The sequence below is a fragment of the Perca flavescens genome, chromosome 10, assembly GCF_004354835.1.
Source record: "Perca flavescens isolate YP-PL-M2 chromosome 10, PFLA_1.0, whole genome shotgun sequence".
Classification (NCBI taxonomy): domain Eukaryota; kingdom Metazoa; phylum Chordata; class Actinopteri; order Perciformes; family Percidae; genus Perca; species Perca flavescens.
Genome location: NC_041340.1, coordinates 22,585,613 through 22,610,993, shown reverse-complemented (window position 1 = coordinate 22,610,993; position 25,381 = coordinate 22,585,613). Strand labels below are relative to the sequence as shown.

General features: G+C 42.7%; 1 protein-coding gene across 3 annotated transcripts in view; it reads left to right on the top strand.

Annotated features, from left to right (window-relative positions):
- nlgn3a (neuroligin 3a) overlaps positions 1-13,184 on the top strand; it is a 129,415-nt gene extending 116,231 nt beyond the window's left edge. For all 3 annotated transcript variants that reach the window (XM_028589082.1, XM_028589084.1, XM_028589083.1), the window contains 2 exons: positions 774-1,563; positions 12,290-13,184. In XM_028589082.1, coding sequence (XP_028444883.1) covers positions 774-1,563; positions 12,290-13,148 — 1,649 coding nt within the window. In that variant the 3' untranslated portion in view covers positions 13,149-13,184. The remainder of the gene's footprint in view (positions 1-773; positions 1,564-12,289) is intronic.
- The last annotated feature ends 12,197 nt before the right edge of the window (positions 13,185-25,381 follow it).

The following is a 25,381-nucleotide window of genomic DNA, read 5'->3' as shown; positions in this document are numbered from 1 at the left end:
TTTAGTGATCTTTTAGGTAAAAAAAAAAAGACTTTTAACTTGCACAAGGCATAACTGATGCAGAGGTGTGTGTGTGTGTGTGTGTGTGTGTGTGTGTGTGTGTGTGTGTGTGTGTGTGTGTGTGTGTGTGTGTGTGTGTGTGTGTGTGCGTGTGCGTGTGTGTGTGCGTGTGCGTGTGCGTGTGCGACGACTGCAAAAAAAAGAGCATCTGTGTCTATAATTGCAGTGTTTGAGGTTCATCCAAGTCAAGCTACCTTGAAAAGTACATTAACGGGGAGGGCATGTGTGCAGCGTTCATATATTCTAAGAACACTTACATCTCACTGCATTAATGCATTTCCTACATGGAAAGGAATTAATTATTTGGTCTAGTCCATCCTCTATTTGCAACAAAACCTATCGAGCCATAATGACAGCATCTGCTCCTGGCAAACATACAGGGATTATAATGGAGAGCATATAGCGATGGATGGAAGGAGAGAAGATGACAGACATAGTACTGATTCCCTCCTCAGTCTGTGAGCTGTCTGAGACACCAGGCCATCTGCACATTCATTATCACACCCATGATTCCATTATTGTTCTTTGTGGCAACAATGACTTGTTATGTCTGGCCTTTGTTATTCTTATCAACTACGTTGCTGACAGCACCCTTTTGATCACGGCAACAACAAAATTAACAATTATCATGTAGTGTAGCACATAACTCAATTATCCTCCGTCATAGTGACACGCTAAACATCACCCTGTCTCTTCTTCCTGTGTCCTTGCAGGTCTGTTCCACAGAGCCATCATTCAGAGTGGGTCAGCCCTCTCCAGCTGGGCGGTGAACTACCAGCCGGTCAAGTATACACGTCTCCTGGCGGAGAAGGTGGGCTGTAATGTCCTGGACACCTTAGACATGGTGGACTGTCTGAGGAAGAAGAGCTCCAGGGAGCTGGTGGAGCAGGACATACAACCAGCGAGGTACCACGTGGCCTTTGGACCTGTAATCGATGGGGACGTTATCCCTGATGACCCGGAGATCCTGATGGAGCAGGGCGAGTTCCTCAACTACGACATCATGCTGGGGGTCAACCAGGGCGAGGGGCTGCGCTTTGTGGAGAACGTGGTGGATTCAGAGGACGGCGTGTCTGGAAACGACTTTGACTTCTCCGTGTCAGACTTTGTGGACAGTCTGTACGGGTACCCAGAGGGCAAGGACACGTTGAGGGAGACCATTAAGTTCATGTACACAGACTGGGCAGACAGAGACAATCCAGAGACCAGGCGCAAGACGCTGGTGGCTCTGTTCACCGACCACCAGTGGGTGGAGCCATCGGTGGTAACGGCTGATCTCCATGCTCGCTACGGCTCACCCACCTACTTCTACGCCTTTTACCACCACTGCCAGAGCCTGATGAAGCCAGCCTGGTCAGACGCCGCCCACGGGGACGAGGTGCCCTATGTTTTTGGAATTCCTATGATCGGTCCCACTGACCTTTTCCCCTGTAACTTCTCAAAGAACGATGTCATGCTCAGTGCTGTGGTCATGACCTACTGGACCAACTTTGCCAAGACTGGGTGAGTAAAGTTTTGAAAGTTATTCCAATTGTTAGAATTTTTTCGGAATTGATACCGATACTGCTTATGGGTATCGATACTCCAACTTAATTTTAATGAGTCAAAAGTATAACTAGGCGCACTAATGTTCAGTGTGCCCTTTATTTATGTTTTATGTGACCACGGTATTCTGTTTATTGTCCATCTGGAGGAAGAGAATGTGTGTATGACATCTCGATCGATGGCTGGTTGTCTACCTCAGTGATTCTCAAAGTGGGGTCCTTGGCACTCTGCCAAGTGGTTGTGAAAGGTTTTCAGATTCGTTTTTTTTTTTTTTTTTTTTACAAAATGCTTCATAGTTCAACAAAATATTTTTTTCATCTATAATAGTATGGTGCCCGACAGGGGCAAACGCCCTGTAACTTCAGAAAACACATGCAAATTAAGAAAACATCTTCATTAATTTGACAACACATGTGCAGCATTCAGCAAACGCGCTGCAAATACACACAACACAACCAAATACACAAACGCGATGCAAATAAAAAACGATGCAAAAAGAAAAGCAAACCCGAAAAAAGAAGAGATGCAAAAAGAAAAACAACTTCATTCATTTGACAACACATGCACAGCATTCAGCAAACGCACTGCAAATACACACAACACAACCAAATACACAAACGCAATGCAAATACACACAACACAATCAACGAGAGAAAGAGAGAGAGAGAAAGAGAGAGCGAGAGAGAGAGAGAGAGAGAGATATCTCATACCGTGAGATCATAGACTGTAAATATTAAGTCTATGTTTGAGATATGTTTTCTCTCGTTTGGAGGGTGTGTCTCGGCAGCAGGATTTAATTTCCAGGTCCGAAGGCGCATCACTGAAGTGTAGGCCTCCTCAAATGTAATATTGTGATTATACAAACAAAATAAGTGATCAATCTGTATTCATATTGTGGAGCAATTCGCTCTTGAAATACAAAAAAAAAGACAGGATTTAATAGTCCCTCCCTGTTTAGTAAACCAGCCAATTTACCGTGGGATTTATCAAACTGAATAAATCCTGCCTGCACATAAACACAAACTGCTGTGCTTGCTCCATCGTGTTGTAAGTAAGACATCTGCTGAAAAAGTGATTGTATTCATTAGCATGATTGCCGTACTGTTTAGTTAAAAAACATCCAAAACACCAAAGGAAGAAGAGCGGACCAGACGCGAGCTGGTGCCACCAGCCGGGAGAGCATGAGACGGGAGCATAGACTATATATTACTAATATATTATATTATGTTATTATTAATAATAATAATATGAATTTAATATACAGTATATGGATGGGAGGGCATGAGACAGGAGTTCTCTTTTTACTATGCAGCCATACCCTACTCTAATAAAAAGACAGATTGCTCTCTCCCCGTGGGGTCGAACATCCAGCTGTTCCCCTTAGCTGCTCCCTCTAGAGGTCTGGAGAACTTCCATTGTGTAATCTGGATGCAGCGGTTTTTTGATGCACTTGTTTGGGTTTGTGTGCTTTTCTTTTTGCATCATTTTTTATTCGCAGCGTGTTTGTGTATTTGGTTGTGTTGTGTGTATTTGCAGCGCGTTTGCTGAATGCTGCACATGTGTTGTCAAATTAATGAAGTTGTTTTCTTAATTTGCTTGTGTTTTGTCTATTTGCATGTGTTTTCTGAAGTTGCAGGGCGTTTGCCCCTGTCGGCCACCGTATAATAGTGCATATCTTACTTTCTAATCTAACAAATCTATAACTCTTAGAATCAAATCAAATATGTTTAATACACATCTATCTGTCTAATACAATTCTCTTGTGTTGTTCTTTCACATAACTATAGAAGTGTAATAAATGGACTGTCTAATTATTTCAAGGGACATACATGATCTCTAGTCCACCTCACACGTGGTTGGTACAGGAAAAATAACAAACCATCTTCTTCACATGTGTTGAGAGCAGTGGATGAATATATAACAATAATATGTGCACAGGTAGTCCATTGCTACAAAAAACACATCAGATGCAAGGAAGCATTTAAAAATGTATGACATACATTTAAGAGCAGGGAGTTGCTTGATTTTAATCGTGCTAGCTAAAGTTAACATTAGAATTTAAACATTCTTTAAACATTTTGTTTACAAACTACTAAATAATAAATACTCAAATAACTGTGAGGGAGTGTTACCTTGACTTGAGGTTAACTCGCTGCGTTATTTTTGGTATTGAAGCCGGTTGCTAATTAGAGCCAGGGGTAGTAGACTGACTGCCGTGATGGTGGAGCAGCAGACGCTTTGGTCAGAAAGTCTCCTGTTACAGGTGGTGTTAGCTGTGTTACCTTTCTCTTTGCTCCATTTAGCAAATTTACTCTTCTGAGCCTTTTGATCCGTCTGCTATACAGTTCTCAGAATGCAAACAACCGTGATGTAGTCGCACGAAGCAAAAGGAAGTCCTCATTAGCAGACAGCTGTGTATCTTGAGTCTAATAATAGTAGCAACAACACACATTCTCAAATATTATTAGTTTGTCTTTTAAATGACAGCAGTGCTTCAAATTAGTAAAACCGTTGATTACACAATTACAGACTTGTTATCAGTCGAAAGCCACCGAGAGAAATCCTATCTCAGTCCTATTAAAAGGACGTCTGTGCCACAGAAAATAAGCCGCAGGAAAAGGAAGCTCTACAATGGATAGCATAGGACAGAAAAGGCATTTTTCAAAACAGACATTTTTTTCAGAGGTGTTTTTTTTTTCCTGGACTTCCTGGGTCCTAGTCTGAAAGCCTGAGACATATTGAATCTGAGGAAGATTAAATGTTCCTCCAGAATGTGTGCTGTGCTATTTGTGCTTGGCTGCCTGTTTGGGTTGAGTATGTGTGCATGGCCGCCTACTTTTCTGTATACTTCTGTGTGTATTTCTTGGCTGGAAATACTATCTATGCTCTATTACACCAAGGCCCAAAAGACACAGACTTATCAGGGAGACATATCAAACTCTTGCCCTCGGTAGAATCGATTCCCTCAGCGTGGACCCAGTCGATCACCCGTGCTCTGCGTGACTCCCAACTCCCCACAATGCTCAATTTCACCCCCACCCATCAAAAAGCCTGGCCATTTTGTATGACCACAAGTAATCATTTCTAACAACTGAAATTTAATTTGACAATCCCCGTTACCAGAGAGGTATTGATCCCATCCTGAAATCTTGTTCTGTTTTTTATCTGTCTCTAAATCATCTGCTGTCCAATCAGGTGGCATTTACATCTGGCTGATAGGCTGAGCCACGTGCCGCCGCCTCTGCTAGATCCTTGAACCGCTAATGGCAGACTAGTGCAGATGGACTGATGTCGGCTCCTCAAGGGAAGCAATAATGTCCATCAGTGATGCTCTGACTAAACAGCTGTCTCTTCCGCCTGGCAGCCATCTTGTGTCAACACATACAAGGCAGCAATTTGCAGATGGAATTTCTTACTTGTCCTTTTCAAAAATATTATCTGCCGTTATAGGAAAAGCAAGTGTGTTTAATTTTAATGAGAAATGTGTGAGGCCTCCAGGTAACAATGCACAGTGCTTATGTACTGAATCACTCACACAACTTGGATCTTGCGACATCAGCTAAATTAATTCTAATGGATGATGACAGCCTGCCCATCTTATCCACAAACACTCAGACTCTAAACAAAGCCATGGGCAAGAAGCCTGCCGTAATCCTGACCTGGCATTCAACCTGACAAGCCGTAGAAGTCTAAAAACAAATTGCACTTTTACTGATGACCCCATGTCAGTTTTTTGTAGATTGATTGATTGATTTATTGAAACTAGGAGCAAACTGGTTTTAGATCCGTGCTCGCCATGTTACCGGTAGTATCCACCCGTGTGTCGCCTTGGCGTAACTCCAAACAGGGGGATTACTTGCAGACCAAAATCAGGCACTCAGATGGTAAAGAGCATGGGATTAGATGCCAGGATAATAGGAAACTCAGCATGCTGCTCCAAAGGTTAATTTTACCCCAGCCCAAGTGAAGGACTCTACCATTAATACCTCAGGGGAGCGGGGGGGATATTTCTCATAGATTCTGAAGTTCATTCTCCTCATTTAGACCACACTAGGGTATATAGATCTCTCCTCCAACACCATCCAACCCAATCTGGCTCTAGAGGACATCCTTTTAATTAAGACACAGTTGAATTCCCTTTGCCTTCGTCGCCCGTCCAACAACCATCTTCCCTATATCTGTAAAGCAGCTCTCACTCCTTTTCCAGATGTTCATAATGAACTGACCCAGATTGCACTTCCTGCCCCCTCTCAAAATCGGCTGTAGAAACATGTGTGACACAATGTTGAGACACTTGTGCTGCATGTCAACAGTGTGTATCATAGCAGCATTCCCCCCCACAGCTCTTCCTGTCCCTGGCTCTCATGTGTCATCTTTACAGGGCAAATCCCTGCCCATGTGCTTTTTTTCTCTCATCAGTGTCAGTGAACCATAAAAGCATATACAGAGAGTGCATGCAGTCAAATCTTCTTAGTGTGTGTGTGTGTGTGTGCGTGTGTGTGAGTGCGATTGGTAGTGTGTGCTTTACACTATGAGGCTGTTCTTTCCTGAGAGTTAGGGATGTTTCAGAAGCCGGGGATTTAACTCAGCTCAGAATTATTTTCCTGGCTGCAACATTTGTTTTACTATTGACAGGCAAACATTGCCTTCGCTTTATTGCCAAAACAACTTCTTTTGAACAGTTTTTTTTTATTTTTCAAAAGTTTTGCAACAAGTCCACATACTGCGACTTTCACACCTTCTCGTACACAAATACAAGCACAGCAGCGACAAAAACACTGCCAGAGCGCGTCACAAAAGACATAATGATGAAAAGCCCGAGAAAAGATCAATCATTATATATCATTAGTGCTATAAATACTGTGGTCCATCTTCCCACTACCTGTTTTTTTCTTCCTGCTGGCTTGTGCTCATTTCCCCTGTTCCGTGTGCCACATGCTGAGCAGGGTCTTGCTATGTAGTTAAAGAGCGCAGCGCTGTCATGTGTTGAATATTTTTCCTCATTCTCCTCCATCCTCCTCTCTCTCATTAAGCTATACAAAAAAAAAAGAAAGTCTACTCATGTTTTACGTTCACAACATGAGCTAAAATATGCAGTATTGATTACTTTGTCTTTCCTGACAATGGCTGTCGACCAAACAAATGTAGATAAAAGTAACTACAGTGTGTCTGCAGTGCATTTAAACAGCCACCGCTTTGATTTACAACCCTGCTAGCTGATTCTTTTTTTTTTTTTTTCTCATCCCACTTGTCAATCAAACAGCCCTCCTCTGTAGGGTAAACAACGCGTATACATCAACTGTTTCTCCCATCTGACCTCATTCCTGCACTCCTTCAGCCTTTTTTTTTTTTACCCCAGCTGTCTAGTAGTTGCATCACTCATCCTTGATTCCCGTCCTTGTCCTTTCTCCGGATTATCCCCGTTCCCAGCTTCCTTCGTTAGGGCCAACTCAACCTGTACCAGGAGTCCGTGAATGCTCGGCATTGTGGAGCAGCACAGCCCCATACAGCCACCTAGCTACTCCATTAAATAGGCACTCACTTGATAGGAGATTTGTAGCCAATATCCTGATTTGCATTAGCGAAGGCAAGGAAGTGGTGTGGCTTGTTAAGGGGCCTGGATGCCATTGATCGTTGTCCATGCTGTGTGCTGAATGTAATGAGAGGAGGGCGGGGGGGAAGGAAGTAGATCTGCATGTGTACATCCGTAAGTGGTTGTCAGTTTCAAATGGGTGTAAGTTATATACTTACAAATATAGCAGTTCAGAAGTGTTAGAAAGCTGCTTGGGAGAAAGGGAATGGAAGAAAGGTGTTGGGGGGGGGAAGGAGAGGTGTTTTGTTTGTTGCCACTCATCTAATCAAACAAATCAATAGCATCCATAATAAGTAGTGGTCCCAGAGTTGTGACCTCCAACACTTCTGCACGCCCCAAAGTCACAGCGCCTCGCCCTGCATCACTTAGCCTGCTGAACCGAAGGCTGCCATTAAATTTGAACCACACATCACTCAGCCCTCTGCCCCAGCGTGCAACCACATGAAGGGTAAAAGAGCACGGGCTGATAATTTGCCCGCTTAGTGCTGAAGTTGCCCCCTACACCGAGCACAGGCAAAGTCTACACAGAGAATTGAGCGTATTTATTAAACATTTACACCGAATGCAGGGAGAGGTGTTGGGAACCTTCTGTTGGAGTTAAAAAATTACAATTAGCTGCTTACTTTGTGTTACCTGGTAAGTAGAGAAACAACTGCAGGGGGTGAATTTGTTACACAACACTTAGGACAATAACTAAAATCAAAAACAGGCTTCAACTCAGCATATTTTAGCAGCATAGAAGAATGAGCATCAGTGCCACTGAATTAATGCGTGTTCCTTTTTTATTTTATTTGGAGAAGCTATACTCTGAATTCAGAGACCTTGAGTGTAGTGAAAATAGATTCTTGTCTTCTGCCTTAGGGCGCCTAAACGTGTCTTTTCAGATTTGGTAATGGCTAGGTCTATGATCATTCAAGCGCTTCAAATTACATCAGGATGAAAAGGGGAAGGAGGTACATGGGAAATGAAAAAAAGAAAGAAAATGATATTCATTCTTTCCCCTTATCTACCTTTTACATCAGTGCGTTCAGATAGGGCTTAGAATAGGTAATGAGCTCAGGCCCCCGTTCTGTAGGTAGAGCTGGGAGTCGCCATCAAGGTGCCGCAGCATCTTTTAGAAAAGCAGTTTAACACTTACAGCAGCCTTTTTTCATTTCTTGTCAGAGGCTCGTCATCATAACTACACAGCAAATACTGCTTTGTGAAATGTGACATTTCTTATGTTCTTCTTGTGTGGCCCTGGAGGTCATCACACCACAGTGCGTCACAGACACACACACACACACACACACAGGTACACAAGCTGACGGACTCGAGACGAAGCGCGCACACACCAACTCCCAGTCAATCACGGATATAAACACACGGGAGCACTTAAACACGCATGGCAGGCCAAGGTTAGCAGGGGTCAGCAGGTCGTCGCGATGGGAGGGGAGTGGGGGAGGGGCTGAGGAGGAGATGAAGGTGATGGTTTATAGTACTGCAGCCATATGAACACATCAGAGGAAATCTGAAAGGCCATTAAAACGCCTGCTTTTATGGGTGTAATAATCCCTCTCCCCTGCCTGGGAGTCCAGCCACAGCTCCAATGACCATCCGGATTAAGTGGGAGGTCTGACAGGAGGCAGGCTATCAGCTAATGCAGGGGAGCTCTGAGAGCCCAACAGGACCACAAACATCACATTAGGCCTGGGCTGTTCATACAGTACAAGTCACAACGAGGTGTTTGCTATGGAGCTGAACACACACTGCGAGCTCGACAGGTGTTCAGCGTTTTATCACCGGACTGTAAGAATATTTAAATGTGAAATTATACAATGACCACGAGGTTTGAGTGTCAGCTGTAATTTTAGGCTATTCAGGCACAACAAATGAACAGGGAAAGCAATACAGGCTTATTTTTTTTAAATGTACCTCAGGCTCCGACACACCTTTTTATTTCAGCTTGCTAGATGTTTACAGCTTAAGATAATGTTCAACTTCAATAAGTGTTTTCATTAAGCCATTCATTTTTTATAATTTTTTTTTTTCTCAAACGAAAAACAAATACTGCGTGGTGACTTCTAAAAGTCTTCGGTCCATCAAAATCAGCACACGGTTGATATCTAATCGCCAAGCTTCTCTTTCCAGCCTATTTAATTATATTTTGTTCCGTCTGTATCTCTTGAGTGTTCAGCTGCTGCTAGTCTTCTGCTGACGTCATATTCATTACATCGTTTTAAAGTAATAAAAGCACAGAGACTAAACAAAATGTCTCATGGAGCTTACTGCGCAGTTCAGATAGAACAACTTCAAACCTTTTTTTGTTTATGTATTATCTACAAAGGGTGAACACAATATCTTGTGGAGCTGTTGCAAAAAAAAAAGACTGCTTTTGTGGTGAATTATGAGTTTTTCATGTTACTTCGTTCTCATATGCATTCAAGGGGAAGACAAAATAAGACCTACAAAAGATATCTCAAGATTTTCAACAAAAAGGTTTATATCATCAGCTTTACTCTGCTGGCAGTATAGAACTATTGTACTGGATTATATTGTACAGGTGTTATGACCACCTATAGTGTTCCACACAGAATTCAGACACCTCGAGAACATGTCAGCAATGATTTCAGCACTATTTTACCATGTTCAGATGGAAATCATAGCACAGCACTCAGGAAACATCATAAAGTGGAACTGGCTACATTGCATCACACAGCGCCGAGTAAGCCTTAGTACAAATAGAGCAGAGTAACGTAGTAGTCCTCACCACATTGAGAAGCAGAGCCGGAGCTCAGTTCACTCCCTCCGACTCTACAGCTCAGGGCAGGACATCAAAGCCAGCATGCAGCCCAAAGTTGAGCTGCAGTGGTAGAAATTGTTCAAAGGAATGTTGCCTGTTTACTATTGACTTTGCCACAATTACCCAAGCATATGTGTGTGTAATTAGATAAGGCAGCCAGTTGTTCTCTAATGCGGCAAATCAAATTAACTAAAGATGCCACATTGATTTCTTTGTGTTACCTAAATTATTCATCTTCACTTGCACTGAACCAGCCAGCCGACCACCAAAGAGCTTTTCTAACTCCTCCACACCACCGCTCCCTTGCTCCCTGCGCACACCGATTGTTATGTGAAAAAATATCCAAGTAGCTGTTCAATCATTTTGCCGTAACAATTCAGCAACTCGTTCGCCCCTCTTTTCCCCTAAAAAGAGAGCATTTGCAGTGTTGTGGAAATGCAACGGAATTCCCATTAACGAGACGGCTCTAACCTCCATCACTGTTGTCATGTGCGTGTATGTGTGTGAGAAAGAGAGGGGGAGAAAATTTGCATGCGTGTGTGTGACAGCATGCGCAAGACTACTGTGGGAATTCATGAAAGCATGCAGGCTGCAGACAACCACGTCTCAGGCTGCTCCATTGACGTCCTGTTCTCTGGCATGTTGCACACGGGGAAATCAATATGACCTTACCTCCACCACCCACTCCTTTGAAACTTAATTACTGATATTCAGCTACAAAGTCATCATAGTCTGGCTGTCAATATTCATTGGGGATCATTACAGGCCTAATAAAAGAGGTTATTTACAGGCTGCTCTGCTGACACCAGCCCAGGTCCAGGCCATCTCTATTTGCTTTACCCCCCCACCTCTCTCTCTCTCTCTCTCTCTCTCTCTCTCTCTCTCTCTCTCTCTCTCTCACCTCTCCCAGAAGCACTGACCTGAAAAAGAAAAATTGACAGCAGAGAAACCAACAGGGGAGAGGATGGAGGGTGAATTTTTCTGCCATGGCTTTTAATTCTCTTGGCTGTGTTTGGAGGTTTTTTCAGCCCATGCCAAAAAAACACTGTAGCCGCCATATCCCTTAATCCCGAACTAAAGTGAACTTTTGCTTGCCACTGACATCGCAATCAGAGGGATATTTCATGACATTTAGAGAAATATTGCACAGATCCTTGCTTCCTTTCAACAACACAACGAACTTCTCTGTTCCAACATCAATGATTGTGTTTTCAAGGCCGTGGCGCCATTGTTCACATTTGTTCACAGAAAAGTTATTTCCTCAGTACCAAAAGCAATAGCGATGGGCAGCAGAACTCCCACTCCTGACTTTGTATGGCAACAAGGCAACATGGAGCTGTGTGATTGTGGGAGATTGCTATATGTTAATTCATTTAATAAATCAATAGCTTCACTGTAATTGAAATGGTCGGTCATCCGGTTGTTGAGGCAACGTGTCAAAAAACTGAAAAGTGGAACAGTGAACTCTGTAGATCAATAGAGGTACTGCATACAGAAAATCTCTCTCTCTCTCTCTCTCTCTCTCTCTCTCTCTTGCTCTCAGTCCTACACACACACACACACACACACACAGACACACCCTTATATCGAAGCACACAAACGTGCCTCTGCAGTTCCCTCTTAGTGTCTTGATTAATATGGTCCACTTTACATCAGTACACTGGATGCCAATGCATACTGTGCTGCCTTCCCCGAGCAATTAGCAGAGGGGCTCCACCAGGGTTGGATTATCAACAACAAGATGCCTCCTGACGCGAGCCCTAAAGCCTGCTGAGTTATTCATGTGTTTACTTTAAAAGCCTCTGCCCTGGTTTTTGTGGGTGGGCTGCATCAGAACTGAATTAAGAACAACATCTGGGCTGAGAGAGGATAGGAGAGATAAGACAGACAGAAAGGTGGCTGAAAGATGAGAGGGAAGGGGTCGTGCTGCATGGAGATCTCGTGGTACAAATAAAAATGGATTGGGAAAATAAATTGATAGGAGAAATTAGTGTCAGTTGATGCCACAACATAAAGTGTAATACATACAGTACCACACCATACACACCTTGATCAATTATTAACTGCAGCCTGTTAGTGGCTGTTGTGGGTTTGTTCTGTCGCTGTTGTGGGTTTCGCCAAGCAAGATCAATATATTCTCCAGTGGTGGCTGAACCCCTTTTACACCGACATATAAGCTGTGACGGATACTGTTGTGTTTTCCTTGTAGTATTTCGATGTGCTTCGTATATCCACATGAATGTGGGAGAATGAATAATTAAATGCACTTCTAGAATCTCATGTCACATCTGTCTATTCTCTTTCTGTAGGGATCCCAACAAACCAGTTCCCCAAGACACCAAGTTCATCCACACCAAGGCCAACCGTTTTGAAGAGGTGGCCTGGTCCAAGTACAACCCCCAGGACCAGCTCTACCTGCATATCGGCCTGAAGCCACGCGTGCGCGACCACTACCGCGCTACCAAAGTGGCCTTCTGGAAACACCTAGTGCCCCACTTGTACAACCTCCACGACATGTTCCACTACACCTCCACCACCACCAAAGTGCCCCCACCAGAGACCACCCAGAACACCTTGTCCACCAAGAGGCCCAACGGGAAAACCTCCTGGCCGTTCAACACCAAGCGGCCTCCCATGTCCCCGGCCTACAACAGCGAGGACAAAGACTCGTGGAACGACGAGGAGGAGACCGGGCCGCTGGTGGTGGAGAACCCGCGGGATTACTCCACAGAGCTCAGCGTCACAATCGCTGTGGGCGCCTCGCTGCTGTTCCTCAACGTGCTGGCTTTCGCAGCCCTCTACTACCGCAAGGACAAGCGGCGGCAGGACTCCGGCCACGGGCAGCCCAGCCCGCAACGCCAGACCACCTCCAACGACATTGGCCACCACGCGCCCGAGGAGGAGATCATGTCGCTGCAGATGAACCAGACGCACCACGAGTGCGAGGCGGGGAACAGCAACGAGGGGGCACTGCGCTTGGCTTCGCTGCCCGACTACACGCTCACTCTGCGGCGCTCTCCGGACGACATTCCCCTCATGACCCCCAACACCATCACCATGATCCCCAATTCCCTGGTGGGCATGCCCAACCTGCACCCCTACAACACCTTCACAACCGGCTTCAACTCCACAGGCCTGCCGCACTCCCACTCAACCACCCGCGTATAGCTTTAAGAAGGCCAGGGGCAGCCGGCGCAGGCGGGGGAGGAGGAGGAGGAGGAGGCGGCGGTGGTGGTGGAGGAGGAGCAGGAGGATGAACGACAGAGGAGAGGATTGTGTTTTATAAATATCACAGGGAGGGGGAGGGCTGCGATGGGGAGGGGAAGGGCATGAGTCGGATTAAAACGTGAAGAGATTTAACTAGACTTTTACTACGAGGAGAGTTGCTGAGAGCTCTCTATGGATGTCAAGTTGTGCAGAGCTGCCAAAATCAAACTGCTTCCTTTCTCCTGATCCAGGGAGGGGTCTTTCTGCAGTGTTTTTTTCTAAAATAATCATTTTAAAAGCCTTTTTAAGCAGACTAAGGAGATAACAACACTTATCTTGAATTCATAACAAAAACAAAGAGAAGTGCTTTTTATTTCCCATCCCTTCCTCCTGCGGGAGACACATTTCGAACAATGGCCTCTACGTCAATATTCGCAAAATGTTTTTAATTGCTTCTTTGTTTTGTTTTACGTTTCAATGCCTTACAAAGCTCGTTCTTTTTTTGTCATTATTTCTATTCCCTGAGACAATTCCAAGTGGAGTGTGTTACAAGCCGATGAGACTCTAAGATGAGAGACTGAATCCAGGATGGAAACCTGGAGGATATGCAGATGTAGAGATTTTAAACCCATTTTGGGCCACTCATTTTTTTTTTTCTTCTGTTGCGTACCAACACAACAGCCACACAAATGGTGTTATCTTTTTTATCTCGTATAGAAATGATTTTGTCTGGGACAGCTCCTGCCGGGAGATGAGAAGGCAGAGATAAATACTATGTTACTGTGATTGTTTTGCTAAGAAAAAAGTGCATCTTTTACAGCCAATTTATCTGTTAAGCTATCTGATATTATCTCCACAAAGTGTGCACGTACACATGCTGCTTAGAGCACCTGTGTGTTTGTGTGCATGTGACAATGATTTCTTGTTCCTTGCGCGGAAGCGCGGTTAAGGGGATGAGATAAAGGAAGAGACACATTGTCGGAACTTGCAAAAGCAAGAGTGGCGAGTGAGTGAGTCTGTATGTGTGAGAGCATTTCAGAGCGCGCGTGTGTGTGTGGGTGTGTGTGTGTGTGTGTGTGTGTGTGTGTGTGTGTGTGTGTGTGTGTGTGTGTGTGTGTGTGTGTGTGTGTCCGTGCACCTGTTTTTTTGTTTGTAGGTTGTGTAATGTGTTTTTTTGGGGGTGGTGGGGGGAGGGGGGGCTGAGTACTTTCTCATGTTGTTGATTTTGGTTCACCACCAGTAGTGTTTCTGCTGCGTCTCTGGGTGTCTGTCTTTGCGAAATAGCACTTTTGTTATTTTCAAAGTTATATATGTCTAATTTTGCTTAAAGATTACAAAATAAATCTATTATTTTACGTGTAAGAGAAAAAAAAATAGCTAAAGATTCAACTGAACTAACTGACATGATTCCATTGACTTTGTAAGAGTTCCTCTTAAAAAGCAGACAGTGGCCTGTTTGCACTGAATAAACCTACATCAGTGCACACTTGTATTTCTTTGAATATATATATATAAATATGGGCATACATACATATATGTATAGGGCTTCTATGGAGATATCACTCCGACTTACAAAACAATTTAAACACTGCAATGCACCAACACAAATAATTTGACATGTATTGTTGTCATTTGAAACATCCTAAGCCAAGACTTCTCTAGGTGTCTTTGTAAGAGCTCTATATGTATATGTATGTATAAAATATTTAATATTTATTTATGTATACCAGATGCATACATGCTGATTGTGCCATGTGCCAAATTAAAACTGTAAAAAATGAAGAATATAAAGTTTGACAAAACTTTTTTTCTCTCTTGATCAAAGTTCTTTTCCCCCCTTTATGACTTTATTATTTCCCTTTTGAATGAGTTAAAAAAGAAACATTCTTGCAGCAAGTGCAAGTCTCCCCCCAGGACTTCCTCTCTACCTCCCTCTTCCTCTCTCCCCTCCTCCTCCTCCCTCTCTCCTTTTCTCTCGCTGAAACCTTTGAGAAAAACAGGCTAACAGCTTGGGGCCTATCTGCGTGCATAACTCCACATTTTACTGTAATTCATGCAAAGTAGTGCTGCAGCAATGGGAGATTGTGAAAAGATTTCCTTGATGTACTCACATTGCATCTTATTATATGTTATTCTCGGCGAGAAAACTGGAGTTATTGATTCTGCGAGTAAAATTGACAATTTTCATTAAGTATCTCGGCATAGCACAGATTGTCTCCAGCGCTAAAGCAAAGTGCAGTAATGTGACCTGACCAGTGATCCTAGATTAGTGTTGCAATTCTTAGATACTTCATGCACATAGACCTCAACATTTTTATGAAGTATTCCATAACAACTTCCTCTGGTATTAAATGATTGGAGACGCAGCAGAGCGAGAAGCCTGGTCTGGTCAGCTCATCAGCGATCCTGCCAGTAGCAGAAAGAGAGAAGGGGTTATTTGAGGGAAATTGCTTTGAGACTGATCTATATGAGTCATCTTGTTTTTGCTCATCCTGCCATATATGGGGTTCACAACCTAATCAGCCACCGTCTTCCACTGAGCCGCAGCCACCTGGAGCTGTCTCACACATACAGAAACATTTAATAATGTCTCTGTGCTTTTGCTTATGTAAGGAGTAGGTTATGCAAACAGTCAAACTTGTTTCATTAGCAATAATAACAACAGTACCTTGTTTTCTGACATGAAATGAACATTATGGCATTGATGGCCTATTGATGAACGAAAATATTTCTAAATATTCCTCACTGCAAAATGGATGTGAACCTTTTATATTGGAATACGTCCTTAAAGATTTTATTCTCCTATATTACTTTACTAAACTTTTTTTTAACTCCTCTAACCATGCAGAAAGTTTGGGTTTTTCCTTGTCAAGGTTTTGAGAAATTAGTTATTTTTCTGCAGCCATACCAATACAATGAAAGCTGATGGAATTTCATTGGTGGTGCTAACAGCTTTGAAATATGACATTAAAAAAAAAAAAAAAAAAAAAAAATCTGACCTCTATTTCCTGAAAAACAACTTTCTAACAGTTGGAACTATTTCTTTGGTAGAAAGTAGTTTTAATAAAAACTGTTGAGTGTTGGTTGATTGTTGAATGACTGTTGACAGTGAGGCCTGTGTATTATTCAGAGGAACAGAGACAAGTTGCTGTTGAATTCTTTAAAGCTACTATAATTAATATTTTTATACTAACAATGGTTAAAATGACTTGTTTTTCATAGGGGCAAACCCACAGATAGTTATCATTGACTCTGCAGTTCCCCCTCGGTTCTACAGAGAATTTTACCATCTTTTATTATCACATTGTTTTGGTTTATGGCTCGCAACTTTACATCTACCTTTTGGTTATTTTCACTGCTCTCATAGTGTCGTTTACTTACGCAAACACCGTACGCTACCTGCCCAACAGCAAACAGCGGTCAGATAAAATTAGCAACCAGGTGATGAGCATAACATTTAGCAGCTAAGATAGAAGACGGATACTTCCCTCAGGAGTTGGTGGAGAGCATAATATAGCTAAAATGAGAGTGAAATTAACTTACATGCATCTTACATGCATCAGGTAGCCAGAAACATGCATCTAAATAAATGTTGCTCCTGAATGTGTAAATAAGCAACTGTTTGCTAACAAGGTCACCGCATCAACTAAGTGTTATGTGGCCAAAAAATAATCTTAAATATAATTTTTAATATTGTCAGCACCACAAACAACCATTCCATTTATCATTGATTCATTATTTATTATAAGCAAAGTCCATTCGCTGATGAAGGCCATGAGATGCGGCTGAAAGCTGCTGAGGATTTCTTTTTTTTTTCAAAATATGTTTTGTCTGTTGTTTTGTTTGTTTGCTTTTGCTATTTAGGTGACCCGGACCTTTTAAGCCTGGATATGTTTCAAAGTAGTCCTCTCGTCTGATCTGTCTGCAGTGGTGGGAGGTCAGTTCCCATTGGCTCCAACACAGACACATACAGTGGCACAGGGCTAAAATTGAGTTGAGAGTGAAGTATCAAAGGGAAGAAATGCCATGGGAGGGCAACTTGTTTTTTGCCATGTAATTTTCCCATATGCTGTTAAAGCAGAGCAGATGTCACTGAGTATTGGCAGGGGAAGACCTGGTGGCCTCGGGGACACAGTTTGGGATACATGGCTCTGTGAAGATCCACATAATTAAGTGCCGGACCAAAGGGGAAGACCATGGAAAGTGCAGTGTGAGAAAATTAGGTCAAACTCCTTTAGCAATAAGACACCTGAAGGCTGAATGAAATTAGCCCAAACTTCCTATGACAAGAATCACTGCAAGTAGAAAAATGGGACAGTTATGAGCGAGACACTTTTCCACAGTCGAGATTTGTTTGCAGTTCAGTGAGTGTGTTTTGAAAGTGACATCATTCTAGGGTTGGCTGGAATACCCCGATGGGGTTTGTGACTGTCTCGACAGCAGGGAAGACAAACCCAGCTTCGGAAATGGATGTGCCAAATTACACAGTGCCACCCGCTGGGAGAGAGCTGCAGGTGTGTGTGTGTGTGTGTGTGTGTGTGTGTGTGTGTGTGTGTGTGTGTGTGTGTGTGTGTGTGTGTGTGTGTGTGTGTGTGTGTGTGTGTGTGTGTGTGTGTGTGTGTGTGCAGAAATTGAGAATTTTATTTCTAACACAATGAACCTATTGTTACCTATATTTCTTCTCACCCTCTCCCTCACCCTCATCTCTCGCTTCCTGTGTCTCATTCGTCTCTGCTCTCGCCTTCTCTCCTCTTTTATGCAGTTTTTTTTATCCTCCCTCACACAAAATGCAATCTGAGCAGCTCTACTTCTGTCTCAGAAGTACTTTTCTCTTTCTTCGGCTTTGTAAAGTGCCATAATCTGGACTGCTCGCTCGTTTCCAATCATTTAGGGTCTAATTTTGTTGAGTTACTAGGTTTCTCTGCTGACTAAGCCGCTAATTAACATTACTTAACGGAACACAGAGTAGAATCAGTCACTCAACCAAAACACTTGTAGTTTAAATTTAAATAGCTTGTTTTTCTCCAAAGGGAAATCATTCTGCTTTCTGTCAAAACATCAATACTCTATTATTTCCACGTGAAAAACGCACTCTTGACAATTTTCTTTTGTACCCACAGAGCACAGACAAATCCCAAGCATATTTGCAGGTTTTCCTAACAAGGACCATCATGCACTGGAGCTTTTTTTGGTGGCATCAAACCCAGATACTGTAACACATTTTTCACCAGAAACTAGGACTGATACAACCAAACCAATGGTGTTTGAGCCCAAATACATCATGATAATCTCAGTGTCATTGTACAGATTACTAAAGATGCCCTGTTACTTCTATGTTTATGTCCATAGAATGTATTTATAATCTCACAAACTGGAGTAATCAAAATAAAATATCTATTCTTTCTGTATCTTATTGTGGTTCTCATGAATATAGAACGTGGCATTCATTTTCAGTGGGCGTGAGACCAGGAAGTTTTCTGCTGATAATAGTGTTTTGTATATTTTTCATCCTACAAAATGATTATAGAGAGAGCATCACAATCCAAGAGAGCATCTCTGTAAGTGCTGAATTTGAGTGCTCTGTTCCGCCAAAAAAAAATATCACAAAGCTTTTGCATTAAAGGATAAGGCCGGCATATTTGATCTTTTATTTCATTATCAACAAATCCCACCAGTAGACCTAAACCAACAATGAATTTATCCTGCTAACAAGTACTGACTTTGCAGCCAGATGTAGCGTATGCCTTTGTGCCACTGAACTCCTAGCCAAACAAGAGCCAGACTGGTGCACTGGGTGACATATTCTTTAATTACAAAGAACACAGACAGCGTAGCTCTTTCCTCACAGCTCGTCAAACTAGCAAAGCGAGGAGCCACATTCCCCCAGCATGTTCAGTGACGTCTGCCCAACATGGAGCTACTGTCCAGAGAAAATGCTGCTGCAGTTGTCAAAATAAAGTAATACAGTATCACCCAACGGTGTGGCTGTTTTATGTGTTTTTAATGGGTTTTGGATGGCGATGGAGTTCTGTGGCACAGGAGCATAAGCTACAAGCTGTGGCTGCACAGACAGCACTTGTTAGCAGGATAAATCCATTGCTGTTTTTTGGTCATTTAATGGGATTTGTTGGCAAAAAGATAAAATAACATGAACATGATCCTTTAAATGCAGCTTTGGGTGCAACAAACTGTATTGCAAGAATGGAACAAGCTCAAGTGTAATGTACTATTTAACAGTAAAAGGGGCTGGTTTGCTTTTTATGGAGGTCCAGTAAAGAACAGTAGCAGCCTATAGTTCATCTAGTACAAGCAGTCCCACCTGCCCCCGGCCTAAAGCTGCCTGTCGACTACATAATGATCCGCCCTCTGTAAGATGGATGGCCTGGAGATACCACTGAGGCTGCTGAGACATAATGCCTGCACACTCCCAGTGTGTGTGAGGGAAGTAACAACAGCAGGCAACAAGCACATGTTAAGCCTCTACAGGGTATCTATTCTGTTTCCTGTCCAGAAAATCCTGTTACCACAAGATGCTGCTTGACGGCTAATTTTTCCTACTTGTTGGTCCAGTTCTGTTGGCCGGATTGGAGAAGATGTTTCACGGAAAGATTTACAATTTTTAGGATGTTTCATTCCTACTCTAATTGCTCTCATTATTCACATCATTATCTTGCGGATTCAGAGCTATTTTTGCAAAGTTGTTCCTCGCTAGCTGAGGCCAGGCCCAGGCTGCTATCTCTCAGTTGCATCAGCTGGAGTTCACCATCAGATGGCAGTCCACTAATGCCTTTCTCAGATGTGGGTTACTGGTGGCAGGGGAAGGTTGCGTCATTGGACCTTTGGTGTCTGAACTTGCCGGCCTGTGCTGCTCTAGCACAGACTACAGAGGACTCCCAGAGGACTTCCCGAAAGTATCTTATCACTTAGATCACATTACAATGACTTTCAGTTGCACCAATTTGATCTTAAGTGCTAATCCAGGCTACCAGGCTTTTCACAGATCTTTCAGATCAAATACACTGTGAGTTTCACGTCAATATCTGAGCTTACTCCCTAAAAAAACGGCAGCCTTTTTTTTCTGTGAAAACTACTGGAAACATCCTTTGAAGTTAAGCCCATTTTTGCCCAGAGAGGCAGAGACATTCATTCATCTGTGATGCCTAAATGTTAGTCTTGACTGTAGTCAGTAAGTGAATTCTCCAATTTTTCTGACAAATTAAATAGCTGGTGCATGCTGATGGGTTGTTGTAACCCAAATAGATCCAGATATTAAAGGAGCACGCCGACTTATTGTGACTTTAGCTTATTCACCGTATCCCCCAGAGTTAGATAAGACCATACATACCCTCCTCATCTCCGTGCGTGTCTTAACTCTGTCTGGCGCACCCACCGCTAGCCTAACCTTGTTATTTGTACATGCTGTGACTATACAAATCACAACATGTAAATAGGAAAATGTTGGCGTTATTTTGTCACATATTGGGAGCAGTAGGCTAGATGGAGCCGGATACCTCCAGGATCTGTGCTAAGCTAGGCTAGCGGTTGGTGCGCCAGACAGAGTTACGACACACACGGAGATGAGAAGGGTATGTATGGACTTATCTAACTCTGGGGGATACGGTGAATAAGCTAAAGTCCCAATAAGTCTGTGTGTCAGCTTTCATCAATTAGAAAGAAGTATCATCTCAGCCACAAAAATGGTTCACACCACTGAAAAACGGAGAAAATTCAGCACAAAGGCAGTCTGGGTACCACAGGCAACTCTCAAGTCTACTCTTGGATCTTTAATATTGTACACATTTGTTTTTCATTCGCTCTCCTGAAACTACTAGGAACATTTTAACAGTTGTAAAGATGCACTGAAACCTCCTTGTGTGACTGACCGCTTACTAGCTTTGTACATTACAATAGAACACAGTTTTTCCTGCCCACTAGGTAGTCCTTGGCATATTTTGCTAAAACTATGTTCACTGTCACTTCCATTCACACATACACATCTTCTCACAGCTGTTTTTTACTCCCTATTCTCACAAGTGTTGGACATTATTAAAAGTACAGAGGTTCCGCATAATCCATGAACGGCATTATAACTATATTATATATTTGAGCTATTTGATCAACTCTATGTTGTTTGCTTAAATTCAAGTAAATTGCCTGTCTGAGTTGAAAGAGGAAGGGTGAAGTGGCTTCAAGAAATCCCCAGTCAGCAGTGATGTAATGGCTCATTTGAAGTTTAGGAAAGGCTGGATGAGTCACATTCTTTGGGAATTAACTCCTCTGAAAGTAATTATTCTGGTTTCCTGTACCATACAATGAGGTCTGGAGAGTCAGAGACCAAAACAGGAAATGACATGGGCCATCAGGTAGACACTTGGATTTACGTGACAGCAACCACAAAAATCCAAATAAGCCATTAAAATGTTTCCATTGCACTGACACTGATGACTTCAAAATGAGGGAGTAGTGATTTCTTTCCTCCTGAATGAGTTGAGTATTGCCTTTCAGATCTATTTCACTTTAAGATCCATGACATTATTCATGTTTTCTTATTCTGTGAACAGTTTCTTTACATCAGTAATTTTTGTAGCAGAAAAACAGGCCAATATGCCTACTTGTGATAAGTTTACAAACACACAAAATGCTGATTTTGCATCATTAAGAGAAACTTTTCAATGAATATGCAAATATCACTCAAATAAGCCTACTGCTATGCTAGCGACTCTGTGAGGTTGTGCATAGCCCCATAGATGCTTTGATTCTATATGCTAACACCAGGATGCTAACATGCTATATTGATTAGCAGGTATAATGTTTACCATGATAGCCATGTTAGCTTTGCACATCGTGCTATCATTTACTAATTAGACACAAAAACAAAAAGTATAGCTAAGGCTGATGAATGTTAGCCTAGAAATCTAGACGCACCCTAGCGGCAGCAAATTTAATTTGCAGCCAGGGGGGTCTAGGCACTCTCCGTTGACTTGCGAGCTGGAAAAACCAAACTCTAGTCAGGCCAATCACATCGTGTATAGAGTTGGTGGGCGGGCTTATGACTGCTGCTGCTGTTGGGAACAGCGGTCTTCTGGAAGACTTGGAGTTAAGCTTTTCTTTGAGAAAAGAACAAAGAACAGCACTGAAATCATTCGGAGTTTTGCCGACCGGATATGGCAAAAGTTTAATCTATCAACTAGCTTCGCTACATTCTTCGTTGCTCTGCCTGGTTGTAGGGCTATCCTATTGTGTGCAGAGGGAATTTGAAAGACAACCGTTTATCCCGCCCCTCGGATTGAGCTCCGTCAATGGTGAGTTCCCAGACTCAACGTCTTGATGTGGGTCTGGTTGTCAGGCTAGATGAATGTCATTTTTGTTGTGTTATAAAAGAAATATTGAAAAAAACGGACATTTTGACCTGAGGATGGCGCTAGATGAAAAGTAAGGGGATCTCCAAGGTCAGGAGGAGAACACGAATGTCGAAACTTTTTAGTTTTTGAGACATTGCACTCAAAACCAAAAAATGTAAATATCATGGTGGCGCTAGAGGAATAGTCGTGGGACCAAAACATTAGTAGACATGCTCTGGAAATCATGAATGTCTGCACATGGATTATCTGACAATGTCGTTAGACTGGGTTGTACTTTGACATATTTCAGACTGTTGTACTTGGTCATTTACTGTCCTGTTATGTCATGACATCAAAATAACTGAAAAATGGTTTTACAGTATTTATGGTTTACATGAATATCTCCCACACAACTTTGAAGTGGTGTCATACATGAGATATTTCACACTACCAAGTCCTTTTATGGTTCAAACTCCTCGTTCTGCCTTTTGGGAGCTTGTGCAAGGAAAACAAAGCAGTGATCCGAGTCCTTGATCCGGGCTCAGGGACTGGCCTCAGTTACGCAAGACCCATGCAGACAATTCAGTGTGTGTTACTGTGTGTGTGTGTGTGTGTGTGTGTGTGTGTGTGTTTTGGGGCGGTTGAGCCAGCTAATTCCTTGGGAGAGCGTTGTTAGCCTGGACCATTTGGAGAGCTCTCAGGGGAGAGGCGTTGCTCCGGTCTCTCATCAGGCAGATGACAGAAGACTGCGTGCTCTGCATGCTGCACTCATCTCGGCCATGATAGCTTGCCTGCACAGGCCATATCTCTGCTTCATTTACTCATTGTCTGATGATAACAAGTGTCTCCTTTCTGCTATACTCAATTACATCTTCATTAGCTTGCTAACTAGCTTAAAACAAACCAGCATTGCGTGTAGAGATTTTAAGTCTATGTGACATTTATTACCAAGATGCCTGAGTCTATAGGTGAGGGCTGAAAGAGCCTCAACATGATATTTATTATGTCTTCAACTCTCAAGACCATTCACTGTCTCATCATAACATCAATTCATTTTAATTTATCAGCTAATGAACTCCATTCATTCATCATTTACTCTGTTATCTAAACAAGGCGACTGACTGACTTATTGGCCTCTTACTTTGGTGCGCTGCCAATCAAATACTGGACTCAGTAATTAGCTAAACAATGGGGAGTTGTTCCCATAACACAAACTGAGATAGTACATCAGATCCCACTGAAGAGCAATCTAATGAAAATCATACAGTATAATTAGCTGCCGCCGACTTTTCGTGCACAATGAAATGACAGCATGGATTAGAGAAGGTAAGTGTGGCAGCAATGTCAAGTACCAGACCGGATACAGAGCAGCAGATCTGAGACATACCGTTACAAAACCACCGTGGGACAAAATTCCAATCAAATGCCTTTCACTTTCATCTGTATTACAATTTTACGTTTCCTGCATTCTTGCAGTTCCTTGCCTGTCTTTGAAAACAGGATGTGTCCCTTCATTTGAGAGGGAAGTTCCATCATGTGAAAGTAAACTATGTTTGTTACCATGTTCAACAGCTGGGGCCTCAATCAGTAATCTTTGCCTTTCTCTAAACAGAACTGACAACACAGGAGGAGCAGGTTACTTTATACCACCCCTGTGTATTTTCCCTATTCCCTACTCATTTTCCATTTAGTCTATGTTCCCATTATTCATCTTTGCTTTACAGTAATGTGACATTTTAAGCTAATTTGCTCTCACAACCATACCTTTCTCTCCCCACACCAGCGCCAACTCTCGTCCCGGTCAGCAGGGTTAAATAGTTGGCCAGAGTTCAGAGCAGTGAACTTTCTCTTCAGTGTCTTTTAATGAGACATAAACAGACATGGAACAGAATAAATATCCAGCCTTCCTTCCTTTGGCCACTGCAAGCGACATGATGTCAAGAAGCAGGTCCACCCAAGCAGTCCAACTACAATATATCACCAGGGCTGGTGGTATAGATGACGGGTCACATCAACCAGTTGTATGGGGATTTTGACAATTCAATAAACTGCTGGTCCATGAAGTATGCTTCTGAGAGGGCAAACATTTTCCTTGACTTTCATCACCCTAAAACCAGAGTCTGTGCGATTACAATAAGCTGTGCAGCTAAATACTTCAGACATTGTTGACGGTTGTAGTTCCTCATTCAGCCTTATTCTCAACTCAAATCTGGCAGCTCCTCAGCAGACTAAAAATAATATTGCATACTACAGCTGGATTATGCAGCTGATGTCACTCAATATAAAGTCACAAGTGAAAAATCACAACTTACTAGCACAACATTCACCTTGGCCTTGTCTGTTTCTCTAAGCTGTGTTGCTTTGACAACAGGGAAGTGACACCTGTAAATGGATGAGACTCTGTGGAGGGAAATGACAGAGGCATATAAACAACCGTGGTGGAAAAGTCACAGAAAGAAACTGCTAAGATGTTCTTTTGTAGGCGACCCAAACAATGCAAAACAATTTCCTTCCTGCACTTCAATGCTTGGATTTGTGGTAATAAGTTAAAGCACAGTCAAAGCCCCCGCAAAAAGAATTACAGCACAAAGTCTCAATGAGCATTGTTTCTCACAGCACAACAGACGCACTTCCTTTTTAAGCTGTCGTCACATGGAGCTAAATTTGTGGGTTTCCTGATTTGGAGGCAGAAGTGAAACTCAAAGCATAATCAGAAAAGACAAACAGGAAGCAGGTACAAACTAAGTCGAATGGGTGAAAGGCTCTAGAGGCATGTGGCGTGACAAAAGCAACAGTCAATTTAGGAGATAGTGAAGGTTTAGACACATTGGATACAATCTGTTGTCAGTACTG